The sequence below is a fragment of the Mobula birostris genome, chromosome 2, assembly GCF_030028105.1.
Source record: "Mobula birostris isolate sMobBir1 chromosome 2, sMobBir1.hap1, whole genome shotgun sequence".
NCBI classification, from domain to species: Eukaryota; Metazoa; Chordata; class Chondrichthyes; order Myliobatiformes; family Myliobatidae; genus Mobula; species Mobula birostris.
Genome location: NC_092371.1, coordinates 208,031,668 through 208,050,061, shown reverse-complemented (window position 1 = coordinate 208,050,061; position 18,394 = coordinate 208,031,668). Strand labels below are relative to the sequence as shown.

At 40.7% G+C, this 18,394-nt stretch overlaps 1 protein-coding gene across 1 annotated transcript in view; it reads left to right on the top strand.

The window, feature by feature from the left end:
- Positions 1-18,394, top strand: part of drc1 (dynein regulatory complex subunit 1 homolog (Chlamydomonas)) — a 77,364-nt gene that overhangs the window by 32,541 nt on the left and 26,429 nt on the right. The window contains exons 8-10 of the mRNA XM_072278857.1: positions 2,229-2,368; positions 9,069-9,203; positions 12,893-13,125. Coding sequence (XP_072134958.1) covers positions 2,229-2,368; positions 9,069-9,203; positions 12,893-13,125 — 508 coding nt within the window. The remainder of the gene's footprint in view (positions 1-2,228; positions 2,369-9,068; positions 9,204-12,892; positions 13,126-18,394) is intronic.

Here is an 18,394-nt window from a genome sequence, read left to right as displayed (position 1 = left end):
CTTTGTGCCCTTAGCATTTACTGCCACACCATGTGCTTGTATGTAGAGAGTGTACTTGCAGTCCTTTTTTTTTTTTTTTTTTTGAAGGTGCTTCTGGATAAAGTAATACTTTCACATAATGCTATTAGATATTAGATGAATCAAAATCAGGTTTATTATCACTGGCATGTGAAGTGACATTGGTTAACTTAGTAGCAGCAGTTCAAAGCAATACATAATATAGAAAAAAAAATGAGTAAATCTTATTCTGTATACTTTATACAGTATACGTATATTGAATAGATTAAATATCATGCAAAAAAGAGAAATACTATGTATTTTTTAAAAAAGTGAGGTAGTGTCCAAGGGTTCAATGTCCATTTAGGAATCGGATGACAGAGGGGAAGAAGCTGTTCCTGAATCGCTGAGTGTGTGCCTTCGGGTTTCTGTATCTCCTACCTGATGGTAACAGTGAGAAAAGGGCATGCCCTGGGTGCTGGAGGTCCTTAATAATGGACGCTGCCTTTCTGAGGCACCACTCCTTCAAGATGTCCTGGGTACTTTGTAGGCTAGTGCTGAAAATGGAGCTGACTAGATTTATAACCCTCTGCAGCTTCTTTTGTCCCTGTGCAGTAACCTCCCCACCTCCCTATATCAGACAGTGATGCAGCCTGTCAGAAGGCTCTCCACGTTACATCTGTAGAAGTTTTTGAGTGTATAGCTGCTGTCTTGCCTTCTTTATAATTATATCAATATGTTGGGACCAGGTTAAATCCTCAGTGATCTTGACACCCAAGAATTTGAAAATGCTCACTCTCTCCACTTCTGATCCCTCTATGAGGATTGGTATATGTTCCTTCATCTTACCCTTCCAGAAGTCCACAATCAGCTCTTTTGTCTGACTGACATTGAGTGCCAGGTTGTTGCTGCGGCACCACTCCACTAATTGGCATATCTCACTTGGGTACACCCTCTCGTTACCACCTGAGATTCTACCAACAATGGTTGTATCATCAGCAAATTTATAGATGGTATTTGAGCTATGCCTAGCCACATAGTCATGGGTATATAGAGAGTAGAGCAGTGGGCTAAGCACACACCCCTGAGATGCACCAGTGTTGACAGTCAGTGAGGAGGAGGTGTCACCAATCCACACAGATTGTGGTCCTCTAATCAGGAAGTTAAGGATCCAATTGCAGAGGCCCAGGTTCTGCAACTTCTCAATCAGGTTTGTGGGAATGATGGTATTAAATGCTTAGCTATAGTCGATGGACAGCATCCTGACATGGGTACTTGAGGTACCTGCAGGTATTAAAAATGATAGTCGTTATCCCGTCTTTAAGTGTCTATGTAGTTAAAATTGGCCTGTGCTGAGGTACACGACAAATGAGTGGGAGTGCGAGGCCTCCGTCGGTTAGAGTCGACCACGGATATTGTGTCCTAGCTGTCTAGATACACAAGCCTGGGTAGTACGATATGGAGAGCAAGCTGTTGCCCATGTAGTACGCTCCCCCCTCCTCGCATCTAGTGAACCCAAAGGAACAGCAGAGACCGATACAGTTTGGCACCAGCAGCGTCGCAGGAGTTGCCAGTCAGCATTGAACTCAATGTAGGACTGCCTTATGGACTCCAGCTCCGGATTTTTCCCTCAAGGTTTACTCTGAAAGCCTTCCTCATGAGTGGGTATAGCCACAAGGCAGCAGAGGTTTGAGATCAGAGTTTTCCTTCTCCTAGATGAGCTGCCAACCATGGCTGACAAGCCCCATCTGTCTGAAGCGACAGGTGTTAAGATGCCAGTAACTAGCCTTTGCCCCTTATCCTGTTGGTAGAAATGGTTCCACTGGACTTAGTAGCTAAGCCTCATGTGAAGGCCAGGAGCTGGTCTTGGTTGTCAGTGGCTGTTTGAGGCGCATGCCACTGGGAACATTTAATAGATGGTGGGAGCTTTCCCCATTACCACCTGGGCTATAACAACATTAAGGAATCTGATCAATCATGTTCAACTTATTACTGTATATTGTGTATCTACTGTTGATATTGACATTGAAGACAGAATAGCACAGAGAAATTGAAGACGAAGCTGGTTAATATGGCTTTTTTTTAAACAAAGCGTAGTGCACATAGCAACAGAGGTACATTTGTCTCAATTAGAACTTGTTTGTTAGGCATGAAAAATATTAATTAGTTTACATCTCTTCTGTAAGCTATGCACAAAGGCATATCATTTAAAAAGATTAATATTTACTTAGGTTCTACAGCAGCAGCTGGAGCAGATGAAAGCTACATATCAACTAAATCAAGAGAAACTTGAATATAACTTCCAGGTGTTAAAGAAACGTGATGAGGAGAACACAATCACCAAATTGCAACTGAAGAGAAAGATTGCAAGGTTACATTAATTTACATAGAATTTTACTGATCAAAAACATGTTTAGTGCAAAAGATGTACGCTGAGGGTAAATACTCCAAGTCTTGTTTTCTCATCTTAGGTCTTAATATCCCATCTTGTGATTGAATTGTTACTTTTATTATCGTTTAATATTGTGGTTCAAAAGGATAGTGGGTAAATGTTGTGTCTCACATTGTATTTAGTTGCAACGGGCAGGCTGGGAAGGCCCAAAGAGTGCTGTTTCAGACAGTTTTCTCCTGATCCAAAGCAAGTAATCAGAAGTGATATTGCAATCAGTATTTGTGCAGAGCTATATCAGATACCTCAGACATTACACTGGTTTATAAGGGGCTTGATGATTTATCCTTGGTGATTTTTAACTGAACATGTTATGGAATATTCACGTGTTGTCTTCGATACACATTCAAACCACTAAAAACTTTTATGTAGAACAGTACAGCACAGGATCACCCATTCAGCCCACAATGATGTGCCAAACCAGCTAAAAAGCAAATCAAAAACACCTAAGCACTCATCCCTCCTACCTACACCATGTCAGTATCCCTCAACCTTCCTTACATACATGTGCCTATCCAAATGTCTCTTAAAAGCTTCCAATGTATTTGTCTCTACCAGTATACCAGGCAGTGCATTCCAAGCACCTGCGATTCTCTGTGTAAAATCTTGCCCCTCACATCTCCTTTGAACCTACCCCCTCTCAACTTCAATACATGCCCTCTGGTATTAGACATTTCAACCCTGGGAAATAGAAACTCTCTGTCCAGTCTATCTATGCTTCTCATAATCTTGTAAAACTCTTATCAGATCTCCCCTCAGCCTCTGGCATTCTAGAGAAAACAAGTTATCCAGCCTCTTGTGATAGCACATGCCCTCTAAACTAGGCAGCATCCTGGTAAACCTCTTCTGCACCTTCTCCAAAGCCTCAACATCCTTCCTATAGTGGAGTGACCAGAATTGTACACAATACTCCAGATCTGGCCTAATCAGAGTTTTATAAAGTTGCAATAACTTCTTGACTTTTGAACTGAATGCCTCGACTGATAAAACAAGCATTCCATTAGCCTCCTTAACCACCTTATCTGCCTGTTTAGTCACTTTCAATGATCTCTGAACTTGGATCTCAAGAACACTGCTCAGCAAACTGTTGATTATCTTGCCCTTGCATTTGCCCTACCAAGGTGCAGTACTTCACATTTATCTGGGTTAAACTCCATTTGCCACTGATCTGCAACTGATCTTTATTGAGCTGTATTCTTTGCCAATCTTCTACCCCAGCCTTTCTCAACCTTTTTGCCTTGGAGGAACCCCTGAAATAATTTTCAGGTCTCAGGGAACCCCTGCATAAAAATTGTTATATCTGCAGCTCATGGTACATTAGCGTTATCAGTAAGTTGTAGATACAATAATCCAAAAACAACGGTAGTTAAGTTTGGCTTACTTTCTTGAAACTAACTCTTTTTTTTTTCCTTTTTCATAAATGTTAAAAACATATAAGGCAAACTTGTTAAATAACAGGCTTAAGCGAAAATGGGTTTTAATTTTTCTAAAGGCAGGCTTGGTAGATTTAATTTAAATAAAGATTGTAAATTGATTTTAATCAATGCTATTTATAACATGAAAATTTATTGACAATGTTGAATAGTAAAGTTACTAAAAACTATAAGCCAAAGCAATATGAATAAAAATATAGCCTAAGACACAATTTTGTACAAAACTTTGGGGGAAAGAAAATCTTACTAAGTGACATGATCAGGCTCAAATATAGGCCTAGCATGTGAAACCTGCACTTGGTTTTTGCTGCACAAATACTAAATTCTGGGTCAAACTTGAGATGAGTACACACAAGTTTCACCTTCAACTGAAATGAGGTGATTTCTATCTTTGCTTTTGATGCTTGCTAAACAAGAAAAAGTTTGCTCACACATGTAAGAAATTTTAAAACTGCAGCAAAATGTTCATTGCTTTCCAATGAATGGCTGGATACACTTCTTTCACAGAAATCCAGAACTTGCCCATCAGCAGATCATTAAATCTTATCTTGAGTGCATGATCAGACTGTATTTCACAAAGTTCTTCCTCTTCTCTCAAAGTCAATTTCTCAGGCTGAGCAGAAGATTCAGAGAGAGGGTCCCTCACTCAATTATACTCTTGTGTTTGTAACAGTCTTTGCCCCACTGACCCACCGTTGCCTAGGGTAAATAGCTGTCGACCCCGCCAAACAATGCAATTGCTTTGGTGCGGATAAGGTGTGAGTCGCCCAATGAACGGCCACAACACAAATATGAAACAATATACCAAGTGCGAGTAAAGAATTATACTTTATAGCAAATTTTTGGTGATGGGTTAGTAGAAATAACTACCAAAAAATAGGCACCACATAAGTAACTTATCAGTCTTGTGCACATAGGATTTTAATACGTTGGAGCTCACGCCTCTGATTCCCTCCGCACGTCCTTCTGAGGCTCCGGCCACCCTCCGAACTCCCGAGGTCTGGTATCCGCCGCCCTGGAACCGCTGTCCGTTCCACACACGTCTGTCCTCTCCGCTTGCCTCCGGAAAAGCCCGCGCTCCTCAACTCAGCACACATATACAAGATAACAGAACATGACTTCCATTGGCTAACAAATGAATACAATTTCCATTATCTCCCTGTATATCCCAAACATTGCAGTTACAGAGAACCCCTTGCTCAGCAGTTAACATTACGAGAAGCCATTTTAATATAACACTTCAGAGAAGCCATGTTGGTAATAAGCGATCAACAGTTAACAGTCCACTTAGTATACTGAGAGCCCTACATGTTGAAAGGGAGGAAAAATACTGTTCAATTTTGTTCTGCTGTTCTTCCAGGTGGTTTTCGATAAGACTTGAGACTTTCTGGTATCCTTCCTCACTCTCAAGCCCAAGCAAAAGTAGGAACATTTCAAGATTTCCATATGCAACATGATTTTTTTCCCCAAAGATTCAGTTTCCTTTTAAATCCAAGAATCTTGTCAGTCAAAGTCAAAATATTTTCTCCAAGGCCTTGCAGAGACTTATTCAACATGCTGAAAAATGTCTGCTAGGGAGGCTAGTTTCTGCAGCCATCCTTCATCTTCAAAGCACTCAGCAAAATCTGTACTACTCTTTTCTAGAATGTACTCGTGCAATTCACCTTTCAGCTCAAACACCCTGTTGAGAACTTTTCCTCTGCTACGCCACCGGATTTCTGTATGCTCTTTGTCCAGGTTTTCAGTTTTTTAAACATCCTTGAGTGAACTGGTCTTTGTTTAATAAAGTTAGCCATTTTTGTAGCATCATCCAGAACTTTTTATGTTTCATCTCAAAGGGTTTTTGACATCAACACCTCTCTGTGAAGAAAACAGTGTGTTGGATTTTTGTTTTCAAGAGAAGCAAAACTTCTCATGGAGCCAACCATCAGTACAGATGCCAACACAGTTCCTCCAAGACAGACCTTTTATTTCCAGATGTGAAGACAAATCATTAAATGTGTCTTGGCCTTTGCTTGTTTTGGGCAGCTCTTTAAAACAGAATAAGTTTTCATGAATTTCACCATCATTTACAAATCTTACAAATGCTACAACATGACATTTATTGATGAAATCTGTTGATTTATCAACCTGGATAAAGAAGTTGTTGTTTTCTAGTTTATCACAAAAACCTCTTCAGCGTCATGAGTCATGTCATCAATGTGTCAACTTATCATACTGTTTGAGAGAGAAACCTTTTCAATTTCTTGTACTGTATTTTGTCTAGCACCCTACCCACTATAATTTTATATGCTGGCATTATAAGCTTCTCACCAACTTTTACTTTTCTGGGTAATAAGTTCTATTACTAATTAACTTTCTTCCTGAGTCCTTTTACTGACTGTGACTTTATTAACAAATGATTTACTCTGTTTGCTTTGAGATTTCAATAGCCGTTTAAAATAATCAGGACTTCTACATGTCATATAGTTGTTATTTGTAGTTAAGTGTGTTTTCAATTTTGCTGGAGACATTGCTGCATTTGTAAGTTGTTTGCCATAGACTAGACACAGTGGACTAGGACAATTTAGATCACCAGTCCATGTAAAACCCATTGATAAGTAACTTTCATTGTAACAACAAACCTTTTTGTGTCCATTGTTACATTAGTACAGTGAAATGTCTCAGAAGTTTCTTCGTCATTAACCTTATCAGAATTGTCTTTTCAATTTTGCTGGAGCCATTGCTGCATTTTCAAGTTGTTTGCCACAGACTAGGCACAATGGAATAGGACAACTTGGATTACCAGTCTATGTAATGGGGAGAATCTCCCACTACTTATTAAATGCTCCCGATGGCGTGCGCCTCAAATAGCCTCTGACAACCAAGTCCAGCCCCTGGCCACCATGCGTGGTTTAGCTACGAAGCCCAGTGGAACCATTTTCACTGACAGCAGAAGGGGAAAAGGTGAGTTACTGGCACCTTAAAACCAGTTGCTTTGGGCAGATGGGACTCGTCAGCTGCGGCAGCTCGTCTAGGAGAAGAAAAACTCTGATCTCAAACTTGTGCTGCCTTGCGTCTGTACCCACTCATGGGGAAAGCTTCGGGAGTAAATCCTGAAGGAAAAATCAGTACCAAAGGTAGTCCTACATTGAGTTCAGTCCTTTCTGACACCTTCTGTGATGCTGCTGGTACCTTGGGTTCATCAGATGCATGGAGAGGGGGAGTTGCTACGTGAGCAACAGCTTGGTCTCCATATCGTACTGTCCAGGCTTGTATATACTTATACTTTATTATTGCCAAACAATTGATACTAGAACGTACAATCATCACAGCGATATTTGATACTGCACTTCCTGCTCCCTGGATTACAAATCGATAGTAAATACTAAAAATTTAAATTATAAATCATAAATAGAAAATAGAAAAATAGAAAGTAAGGTAGTGCAAAAAAACTGAGAGGCAGGTCCGGATATTTGGAGGGTACGGCCCAGATCCAGGTCAGGATCCATACAGCAGTCTTATCACAGATGGAAAGAAACTGTTCCCAAATCTGGCCATATGAGTCTTCAAGCTCCTGAACCTTCTCCCGGAGGGAAGAGGGACGAAAAGTGTGTTGGCTGGGTGGGTCGTGTCCTTGATTATCCTGGCAGCACTGCTCCGACTGCGTGCGGTGTAAAGTGAGTCCAAGGACGGAAGATTGGTTTGTGTGGTGTGCTGCACCGAGTTCATGAACTTCTGCAGCTTCTTCCGGTCTTGGACAGGACACCTTCCATAACAGGTTGTGGTGCACCCTAGAAGAATGCTTTCTATGGTGCATCTATAAAAATTAGTAAGGGTTTTAGGGACAGGCCAAATTTCTTTAGTTTTCTCAGGAAGTAAAGGTGCTGGTGGGCCTTCTTGGCAGTGGAGTCTGCTTGGTTGGACCAAGTCAGGTCATTTGTGATATTGACCCCGAGGAACTTGAAGCTAGACAGAACTTAAAGCTATATCTAGACAGCCAGTACACTATCCATGGCCAACTCTGACTGACGGAGGCCTCACACCATGTATACATAACAATTTAATGTGCCTCTAGTGGCTATACAAAGTATAATTTAAAAACTTTTGTTTGTCATTATGTGGCTAGTATTTTCCCACTGGTAAACTTATTATTGCAGTATTGAATAATTCTAATTTTCTAATTAGAGTGGAATTTTTAAATCTCTGAATACTTTTATTCTAATCTAATAAAAGTAGCTGTGCTTTTGCTAGGCGCCATCTTTCTTTTCTCTAGATCCTCTCTTCGTCAAGTGGCAAGACCACCTGTCACTGTCCTGTTCCTGTTCTCTTTGTTCTATCAACTCTTAACAAAATGATCACGAAGCAACAAGCTTTATGCCTTGTCCTGACTTCTAAATGAACCTTGGATTTAAACATCAGAATCCAACATGTCTTAAAGCAAAATGAAACAGAATATAAAGTAGTAAAGTTCTCTTGTATTTAGTCATGGGAATTTAAGGCAGGATATCTGAATACTGGGCATAATCTCATTAAACAAAGTGAAGTATTGATTGGTGAGACATTTTATCTTGAGGACCAATATACATAATTGTTGTCAACTGGGTTTTCAAGGTGATGTTTTATGGTATATTGTCCTGTTATCCCGGAAGTTTCTGAATATTGAAGGAGAGTAGAAAGGCACCAATGATCAATGTAGCTTCCAAAAGTACTTGAACTAAAAATAGCTACAGATTGCCAAGTCTAGGGCAAGACAAGGATTTGAAGAGGAATGCATTACAAGTATGAAAAAACATAGAACATAGAAATCTACAGCACATTACAGGCCCTTCAGCCCACAATGTTGTGCCAACCATGTAACCTACTCTAGAAACTGCCTAGAATTTCCCTACCGCATAGCCCTCTATTTTTCTAAGCTCTATGTACCTATCTAAGAGGCTCTTAAAAGACCCTGTTGTATTCGATTCCACCACTGCTGTCGGCAGTGCATTGCACACACCCACCACTCTGTGTGGAAAATCTTACCCCTTACATTCCCCGAGTATCTGTTTGCAAGCACCTTAAAACTATGCCCGCTCGTGTTAGCCATTTCAGCCCTGGGGAAAAGCGTCTGGCTATCCACATGATCAATGTGAACCAAAAATGTGGGAATTGTAGAGCACTATGAAGACCCCTCTAAGTAAGTATTTCCTTTCTTGAATTCTTCACAGGTTACGTGATGTTTTGAATAGACTATTGGCAAAATCGGCTAAACAAGAGAAAATGTATCGAGAAGAGAACCAGTCCTTAACTGACCAATACAAGAGAACCGTGGAACTGTACAAGGACCTTCAGAAGAAAATGAGGTTTACGAACTCCTGTATTTAGTTTCTTTGTAATTTTCAAGAAGTTTATTTGTGCATTTGGGTTCAGAATTGTGTTTAGTATCACTGGCATACTGTATGTCGCAAAATTTGTTGTTTGTGACAGCAGTACATTGCAATACATAAAAATTTATAAAATACAATAAGAAATATAGTAAAGAGAATTTGAATGAAATAAATAGAAACCATAGAAAAACTACAGCACAGAAACAGGCTTTTTGGCCCTTCTTGGCTGTGCCGAACTATTTTCTGCTTAGTCCCACTGACCTGCACACGGACCATATCCCTCCATACACCTCCCATCCATGTACCTGTCCAATTTATTCTTAAATGTTAAAAAAGAACCCTCATTTACCACCTCGTCTGGCAGCTCATTCCATACTCCCACCACTCTCTGTGTGAAAAAGCCCCCCTCAATGTTCCCTTTAAACTTTTCCCCCTTCACCCTTAACCCATGTCCTCTGGTTTTTTTCTCCCCTTGCCTCAGTGGAAAAAGCCTGCTTGCATTCACTCTATCTATACCCATCATAATTTTATATACTTCTATCAAATCTCCCCTCATTCTTCTACGCTCTAGGGAATAAAGTCCTAACCTATTCAACCTTTCTCTGTAACTGAGTTTCTCAAGTCCCGGCAACATCCTTGTAAACCTTCTCTGCACTCTTTCAACCTTATTAATATCCTTCCTGTAATTTGGTGACCAAAACTGAACACAATACTCCAGCAACACACAATACTCCAGATTCGGCCTCACCAATGCCTTATACAACCTCATCATAATATTCCAGGTCTTATACTCAATACTTTGATTAATAAAGGCCAATGTACCAAAAGCTCTCTTTATGACCCTATCTACCTGTGATGCCACTTTTAGGGAATTTTGTACCTGTATTCCCAGATCCCTCTGTTCCTCTGCACTCCTCAGTGCCTTACCATTTACCCTGTATGTTCTACCTTGGTTTGTCCTTCCAAAGTGCAATACCTCACACTTGTCTGTATTAAACTCCATCTGCTATTTTTCAGCCCATTTTTCCAGCTGGTCCAAGTCCCTCTGCAGGCTCTGAAAACCTTCCTCACTGTCCACTACACCTCCAATCTTTGTATCATCAGCAAATTTGCTGATCCAATTTACCACATTATCATCCAGATCATTGATATAGATGACAAATAACAATGGACCCAACACTGATCCCTGTGGCACACCACTAGTCACAGGCCTCCACTCGGAGAAGTAATTCTCTACTATCACTCTTTGGCTTCTTCCATTGAGCCAATGTCTAATCCAATTTACTACCTCTCCATGTATACCTAGCGACTGAATTTTCCTAACTAACCTCCCATGCGGGACCTTGTCAAAGGCCTTACTGAAGTCCATGTAGACAACATTCACTGCCTTCCCTTCATCCACTTTCCTGGTAACCTCCTCGAAATAGATTGGTCAAACAGGACCTACCACGCACAAAGCCATGTTGCCTCTCCCTAATAAGTCCCTGTCTATCCAAATGCTTGTAGACTCTGTCTCTTGGTACTCCCTCCAATATCTTACCCACTACCGATGTCAAACTTACCGGCCTATAATTTCCCGGATTACTTTTCGATCCTTTTTTATACAATGGAACAACATGAGCCTCCCTCCAATCCTCCGGCACCTCACCCGTAGACAGCGACATTTTAAATATATCTGCCAGGCTCCCTGCAATTTCAACACTAGTCTCCTTCAAGGTCCAAGGGAATATCCTGTCAGGTCCTGGGGATTTATCCACTTTAATTTGCCTCAAGATAGCAAGCACCTCCTCCTTTTCAATCTGTACAGTTTCCATGATCTCACTACTTGTTTCCCTTAATTCCATAGACTTCATGCCAGTTTCCTTAATAAATACAGATGCAAAAAACCCATTTACGATCTCCCCCATTTCTTTTGGTTCCGCACATAGTCGACCACTCGGATCTTCAAGAGGACCAATTTTATCCCTTACAATCCTTTTACTCTTAATATACCTGTAAAAGCTCTTTGGATTACCCTTCACTTTGACTGCCAAGGCAACCTCATGTCTTTTAGCCCTCCTGATTTCTTTCTTCAGTATTTTCTTGCACTTTTTATACTCCTCAAGCACCTTATTTACTCCCTGTTTCCTATACATGTCATACAACTCTCTTTTTTCTTTATAGAGAGTTGCAATATCCCTTGAGAACCAAGGTTCCTTATTCCTATTCACTTTGCCTTGAATCCTGACAGGAACATACAGGCTCTGCACTCTCAAAATTTCTCCTTTGAAGGCTTCCCACTTACCGATCACATCCTTGTAGTGCAAAAGGAGAGCAAAAAAAAAAAAAGAGGTATTGTACATGGGTTTATTGTCCATTCAAAAATCTGATGGCGGAGGGGAGAAGCTCTTCTTAAAGTGCTGAGTATGTGTGTTTGCACTCTTCTAATGCCTCCCTGACGGTAGCATTGAGAAGAGGGCATGTCCTGGGTGGTGATAATGCGGTCTTTAATACTGCCATTTTGAGGCATCACTTTTTGAAGATGTCCTCAGTGCTGGCGAGGTTTGTGCCCATGTTGGAGCTGGCCGAGTTGGAAACTTTCTGCAGCTTTTTAGTGTACTCATTTATATTCTTCACCAGAGAAATTTTGTTATACTCTTTCAGTCTCTCTTCCTATCTGACGTTTAGAAAAATTGATAGCCAGATGTGAACATATTCTTAAGCTACTGGTTTCTTTAACTTTTCCTTCCCATCCTTGTTTTCAGTAGATTTTTTACTTTTTTAAAAAATACAATTTGACAAGTGTAATCCTGTCACTGTTCTGTCAAGTCTAGAGACTGCATATAGCTGGAGCACAGTTTAAAGGGTTAACCATGTCATACCGAATCGAGTTTGATCATATCAAGGTTACAGAGGTTTTCATCTTTTAGCTTGCGGTTACATTTAATCACATCCTTAACCTGCATCCCAAGCTGCTCCAACTTCACCTCAAACATAAAAGAAAAAAATAATGTTTTCTTCTTCGCTGAGTGACACTTTCTGTTCAGCTGTCTTTCTTGTCTTTTTGCCATGAAGTTTAATCTGCATGCAAGCTTGGAACTGTGGTTCAATTCTCCCCACCCACCTGTGCCTTGTTTTGTGTCTACCTGTATCTCCAGGGGAGGAGCTGAAGATCTGGTCATAGGCTGTATTTTGACCTGAACAATAACTTTTGTTTTCATTTGAACGTACTGAATGACCTGATGAGTGTTTACATCATTGTTTGTTTTCATTTCAGTTGTACCATTCCCCTAATTAACAATTTAATTGGCTATTAATAGTGACCAATAACTGCTTGCCTTGTGGATAATGCCCAGTTCCTCAACATTCCTATTGAACAAGAAAATTGTGTTTTTCATCAGGAAGAGTCTTGGCAGTTCTTTATTCCTCTCCGTAAATGCTGCCTGATCTGTGGAGTTCCTACAGCATTTTGCATGTGTTGCTCTAGATTCCCAGCATCTGCAGAATCTCTTGTGTTTGTGAATATACATCTTGAAATAAGCTCAGCACTAAATTGCTTCAATTTTAAGTAGAGTTAGGTCGTAGCTTTTGTCAGTATTCCAGATCATTAAAACAAAAGTAATTGCTCTTTAACACATTCCTTCTAGTAGTTTAAAATGTGGAAATCAGTGTTTTTCTTTTATCAGACATTTTGCTGCTGTTGATGCAAAAAGGTTTGAAGGCATTTGGCTTATGAACGAGGAAGAGGCAAAGAATCTAGTCAAAAAGGCTCTGGATGCTGATAGGATAATTCACCATCAGCAGCTTGGATTGAGCTGGACGATGCCAGAACTGTGTTTCATGGAAAATGTTGGGCCAATTGTGTCTTGCACCAAGAAGAAGTCAGCTGTCCAGCTGGCAGAAGAAGTTATTCTTGGAGGTAGGAGAATGAAACTTGGTCTGTAAACCCATTTATCAAGTATCTAAGGCAATATTTGGATAGCCATTCGGATATATAATGTCATCAGGTGTGGAGAAAGATAGATGATTTATGTAAAAAATGTGTAATATACATAGTATTCTGTATAAGTTAATTTTGACTTGCCTTTGAGATGATCCCTTGTGTAAAAACTAGAAATGAAAGTAAAATTATCCCTCCTTCTCTGTACCTTAAGATGTTCCTGTTCTTCATCGTAAGTTTAGAAGTGATGATATTCAACTCCATTTACAACTTTTCAGTTAGTAAAGCAGGCAATATCTGGAAAAGGTCAATAGTGTTGGACTAGTGTACTTATCAAGAAATAGTCACTCCAGTAGGTCAGTCCAGTCACTTTTCCTTGACATAAGCATTGCCGAATCTCTATCATCAATGTTGAATATTACTGTTGAACAACAATTGAAGAGGACCAGGTGTGTAAATATTGTGGATACTGGAGCAGGTCAAAAACTTTCTGCGGCAAATTAAATTAGATTATTAGATTATGAGGACACGTCCTCTTTTATTGTCATTTAATAATGCATGCATTAAGAAATGATACAATATTCCTCTGGTGTACAGACGAAGACTGAAAAACTAACAAAAACCACATAATTATAACATATAGTTACAACAGTGCAACAATACCATAGCTTGATGAAGAACAGGCCATGGGCACAGTAAAAAAGTTCAAAGTCTCTCGAAAGTCCCACATCTCACGCAGGTGGGAGAAGGAAGAAAACTCTCCCTGCCATGCCCGACAACAGTCCAACACAGTCGTCCGAAAACTAAGAGCCTCCAACCAGCCCTCCGACACCGAGTATCGAGCACCATCTCTGCTGAACGCTTCGACTCCAGCCTCGGTCGCCAGCAGCAGGCAAAGCCGGGGATTTTGGGGCCTTCCCTCCAGAGATTCTTAATTGTGCAGCAGCAGCGGCAGCGAACCGGGCATTTCAGAAGTTTCTCCAGATGTTCCTCTGCTTCTCATGTCTGTCTCCATCAAATCAGGATTGTGCACGGCATCCTACTTACAAATACGATATCATTTCACCAGAGAGCTGCGTGCGCTGTCCTTTATCACTCAATTTTTGACATTTCAAAGTGGTTCCACCATCTTAAAGAAACAGATCAGGAGCTGGCACAATATTATACATTTATCTAGGCAATTGCAGTTCAAATCATCTAAAGATTGGCACCATTGAAGAACACAACAAAACTGTAACTGGGGAAGGCCACCGGGCTCTCATGCCTACTCAGCATTCAATATGATCATGGCTGATCTGTGCTGGCCTCCAACTACTCTTCTGTTCCATGTCCTAATAATTCTCAATACATTGAAACTTCTAATATTTATTTCTTCTTCTTCTTCTTCTTCTTGCGCCCTTAACTCCTGGTGGAGTTGTCGGGGTGCCGTCATGACAAGCTTGGCACCAGTTTGGTGTGTTCATCATGCGGCGTGTCTTGGGCATCTGAAACCTGATGGTGCCCATCTCTCTTCAGGTTTGATCACAGCCGATTTCCTCCCAACTAGGTGGCATGCCTTGGTCGTGAACACATGGCCGTTATAGTTACTGTCTGGGCCGGTGACTTCATCATGAAAGTCATTTGCCCGGTGGTGCCATGTTAACACCACCCCCTCACGTGGTTTAGCCACCAGCTGAAGCGGTTTACCAGGATATGGAGCTTAGAGCCAACACGTGAGAGATTTAGGAGATGGATGAGGACCAGTGATGCCCGTCCACTAAGGTTGCCAACTTTCTCACTTTCAAATAAGGAACAAAAGTGGCACTTGTGTTTACCCCGAGAAAGACTACCATGACCATGAAGCCTTGCGTGGGCACCTGTGTGCGCATGCGTGATGTGCACATATGTGATGTACGCATGCGTGTACGTGCCTTTTTTTTCTACAAATCGTTTTTGGCTTAATCTTCCCGATTCTGATACACTGTACATACATTATTTCTACTTTATATAGGGTGTGTATTTATCATATCATTCCTGCTTTTACTATATGTTGGTGTTTTTTTTAGGTTTTATGTGTTATTGGTATGATTTGGTAGGTTTTGTTTGGGTCTGGGAACGTTCAAAAATTTTCCCCATTTAAATTAATGGTAATTGCTTCTGCGCTTCATGCCATTTCGGCTTATGAATAGTTTCATAGGAACTCTGTACCTTAGCGGGGGAAATACAAGACAAGGGCAGTCCCATATGGGACAAATCAACTTAGCCCAATATACGGGATGTCCCAGCTAATATGGGACAGTTGGCAACCCTGTCTGGTAGGGGGCAGCATGCCAGACATCAAAGCTCCTACTCCTATCCAGAGCCCCCTATACCCCAATATTTATTTATCTCCACCTTAAAAATATCTAATAATCTGGCCTTCACCAGAGCACTCCAGAGACTTCTACACTTTCAGTGAAGAAATTACTACACACCTTAGATGATAGGCCCCTTGTAGCTATGTTCCCTTGCTCGTAACTCTCCCACTTGTGAAAGCATCTAAGCATCTACTCTGTCAATGCCACTAAGAATTAGTCATGTAAATTTCCTTTAGACTACTTCCAAAGTTGCTGTATTCCTTTAATTCTACCAAAGGAGACAAAAACTGTGCATAGTGTTCTAGATATGGCCTCACCAACATCCTGTACAACTGTAACAAAGCATCCTTTGTTCTTAAATTCCAACCCTTAGCAATAAAAGCCAACAAGCTGTTTGTCTTCCAAACTACTTGTTGTACGTGCCTGATAACATTTGTAATGCATGTGCTACCAGGCCGTGAGGAAACATTATGAGTCAGCTGCACCTTTCCTCATTCCCTGTCACGCACTGTTGAACTTGAACATGGGGTTGCCAACTGTCCCGTATTTGCCAGGACATCCCGTATATTGGGCTAAATTGGTTTGTCCCATACGGGACTACCCTTGTCCCGTATTTTCCCCGCTAAAGTAGAGTATTCCTATGAAACCTTTCGTGCCAAAATGGTGTAAAGTAAAGAAGCAATTACCATAAGTTTCTATGGGAAAAATTTGAGTGTTCCCAGACCCAAAAAATAACCTAGCAAATCATACCAAATAACATATAAAACCAAAAACAAATAACACTAACATATAGTAAAAGCAGGAATGATATGATAAATACACAGCCTATATAAAGTAGAAATATAGTATGTGCAGTATAGTCAGGAAGGTGAAGGCAAAACCAATCTGTGGGAAAAAAATTGGCACATACGTGCATGCGCACGTCACGCATGCACGCACAGGTGCCCGCGCAAGGCTTCATGATCATGGTAGTCTTTCCAGGGGTAAAGTGTTCTGGGATATGACTGCTACTTTTGTCCCTTATTTGGGAGTGAGAAAGTTGGCAACTCGAACCATAAAAGACATGTTGAGGGAGTTTAACCCACATGAACACCCCCAACCCCCGGGTTGGCCAGTCCGCAAGAATATTGTCAATATTAATCCGGTCCGTGGTGCAAAAAAGGTTGGGGATCCCTGTATTAGAACACCTAGATTCCTCTGAAATGTAGTCATTTGCAGTTACTCTCCATGTAGGTAATAATCCACCTTTTGATTGCCCTAACATAACCTTGCATGTTCTCACATTAAACCATTTGCCAGATTTTCATCCAGTCTTTCTGAATTCTGTTGCAGAATTAAGGATCTCATCGCAATCTACCCTTCCATTTAATTTAGAAAGCTTGCATTTTGTTACCTTTACCAAAGGTTTTGCAGGATCTAAACAAGAAGGACTGAAGTGGCTTATCGCTTCACAATTTCTTCATCCTAAAGAATGAAAAAATAAAAAGATTTTGAAGAAACTGTACTCCATATTTTGTACATTTCAATAAAAAATAAAAAAAAAAAGAATTATTCTTTGGTTGGCAACTGTTCATTGCTGGCAAGGCTAGAACTATCCCCTTCATTTTACTGCCTTTGGTAATCTAGTAGTGAATTGTTCCTTTCAACCATAGTATGTGAAGGATGGACTTTCAGTATATGGACACTGTAACAATGAGGGATGATTCGTGGTGTGCTGGTGACAGGGGGACTGAATATTTAGACTGGTAAGTGGAATGCCAGTCAAGTGCAGTGCCTTGTCCTGAGTGGTATCCGAATTGGTTTGTAGTTTGAGCTCCAATAATCTTGTAAACACTGAATATTTGTTGGCACTCTTGATTGGTGTCCTGTGTTGGAAAGTGTTTTGAGTTTCAGGAAACTTGTTACTCGCCACACAATAACCAGTGTCTGAGCAACTCTATTGCAGTATTAACATGGTTTTCGGTTAAATTTTGTTCCAATATTGACTGAAGGCTAATACCAGATGTCAAAGATAGGTGGCTTGATTCTCTTGTTGAAGATGGTCTGAATGTCAATTGCCATTTTTCACTGCCTGACCAGATAGAGTTTGCTGCATGCAGGATTGAACTGGGCCTGTGAATGGAATTGAATATTGTGCAATCATTGATCAAGCCTCCCTATTTCTGACTACAGTATATAACATATAACCATATAACAATTACAGCACGGAAACAGGCCATCTCGGCCCTTCTAGTCCGTGCCGAACTCTTACTCTCACCTAGTCCCACCGACCTGCATGCAGTCCATAACCATCCATTCCTTTCCTGTCCATATATCTATCCAATTTAACTTTAAACGACAACATCAAATTTGCCTCAACCACTTCTGCTGGAAGCTCGTTCCACACAGCTACCACTCTCTGAGTAAAGAAGTTCCCCCTCATGTTACCCCTAAACTTTTGTCCTTTAACTCTCAATTCATGTCCTCTTGTTTGAATCTTCCCCTCTCTCAATGGAAAAAGCCTATCCACGTCAACTTTATCAATCCCCTTCATCATTTTAAACACCTCTATCAAGTCCCCCTCAACATTCTACGCTCCAAAGAATAAAGACCTAACTTGTTCAGCCTTTCTCTGTAACTTAGGAGATGAAACCCAGGCAACATTTTAGTAAACCTCTTCTGTACTCTCTCAATTTTATTGACATCTTTCCTATAATTCGGTGACCAGAACTGTACACAATACTCCAAATTTGGCCTTACCAATGCCCTATACAATTTCAACATTACATCCCAACTCCTCTACTCAATGCTCTGATTAGTAAAGGCCAGCAAACCAAAAGCTTTCTTCACCACCCTATCCACATGAGATTCCACCTTCAGGAAACTATGCACCATTATTCCTAGATCCCTCTGTTCTACAGCATTCTTCAATG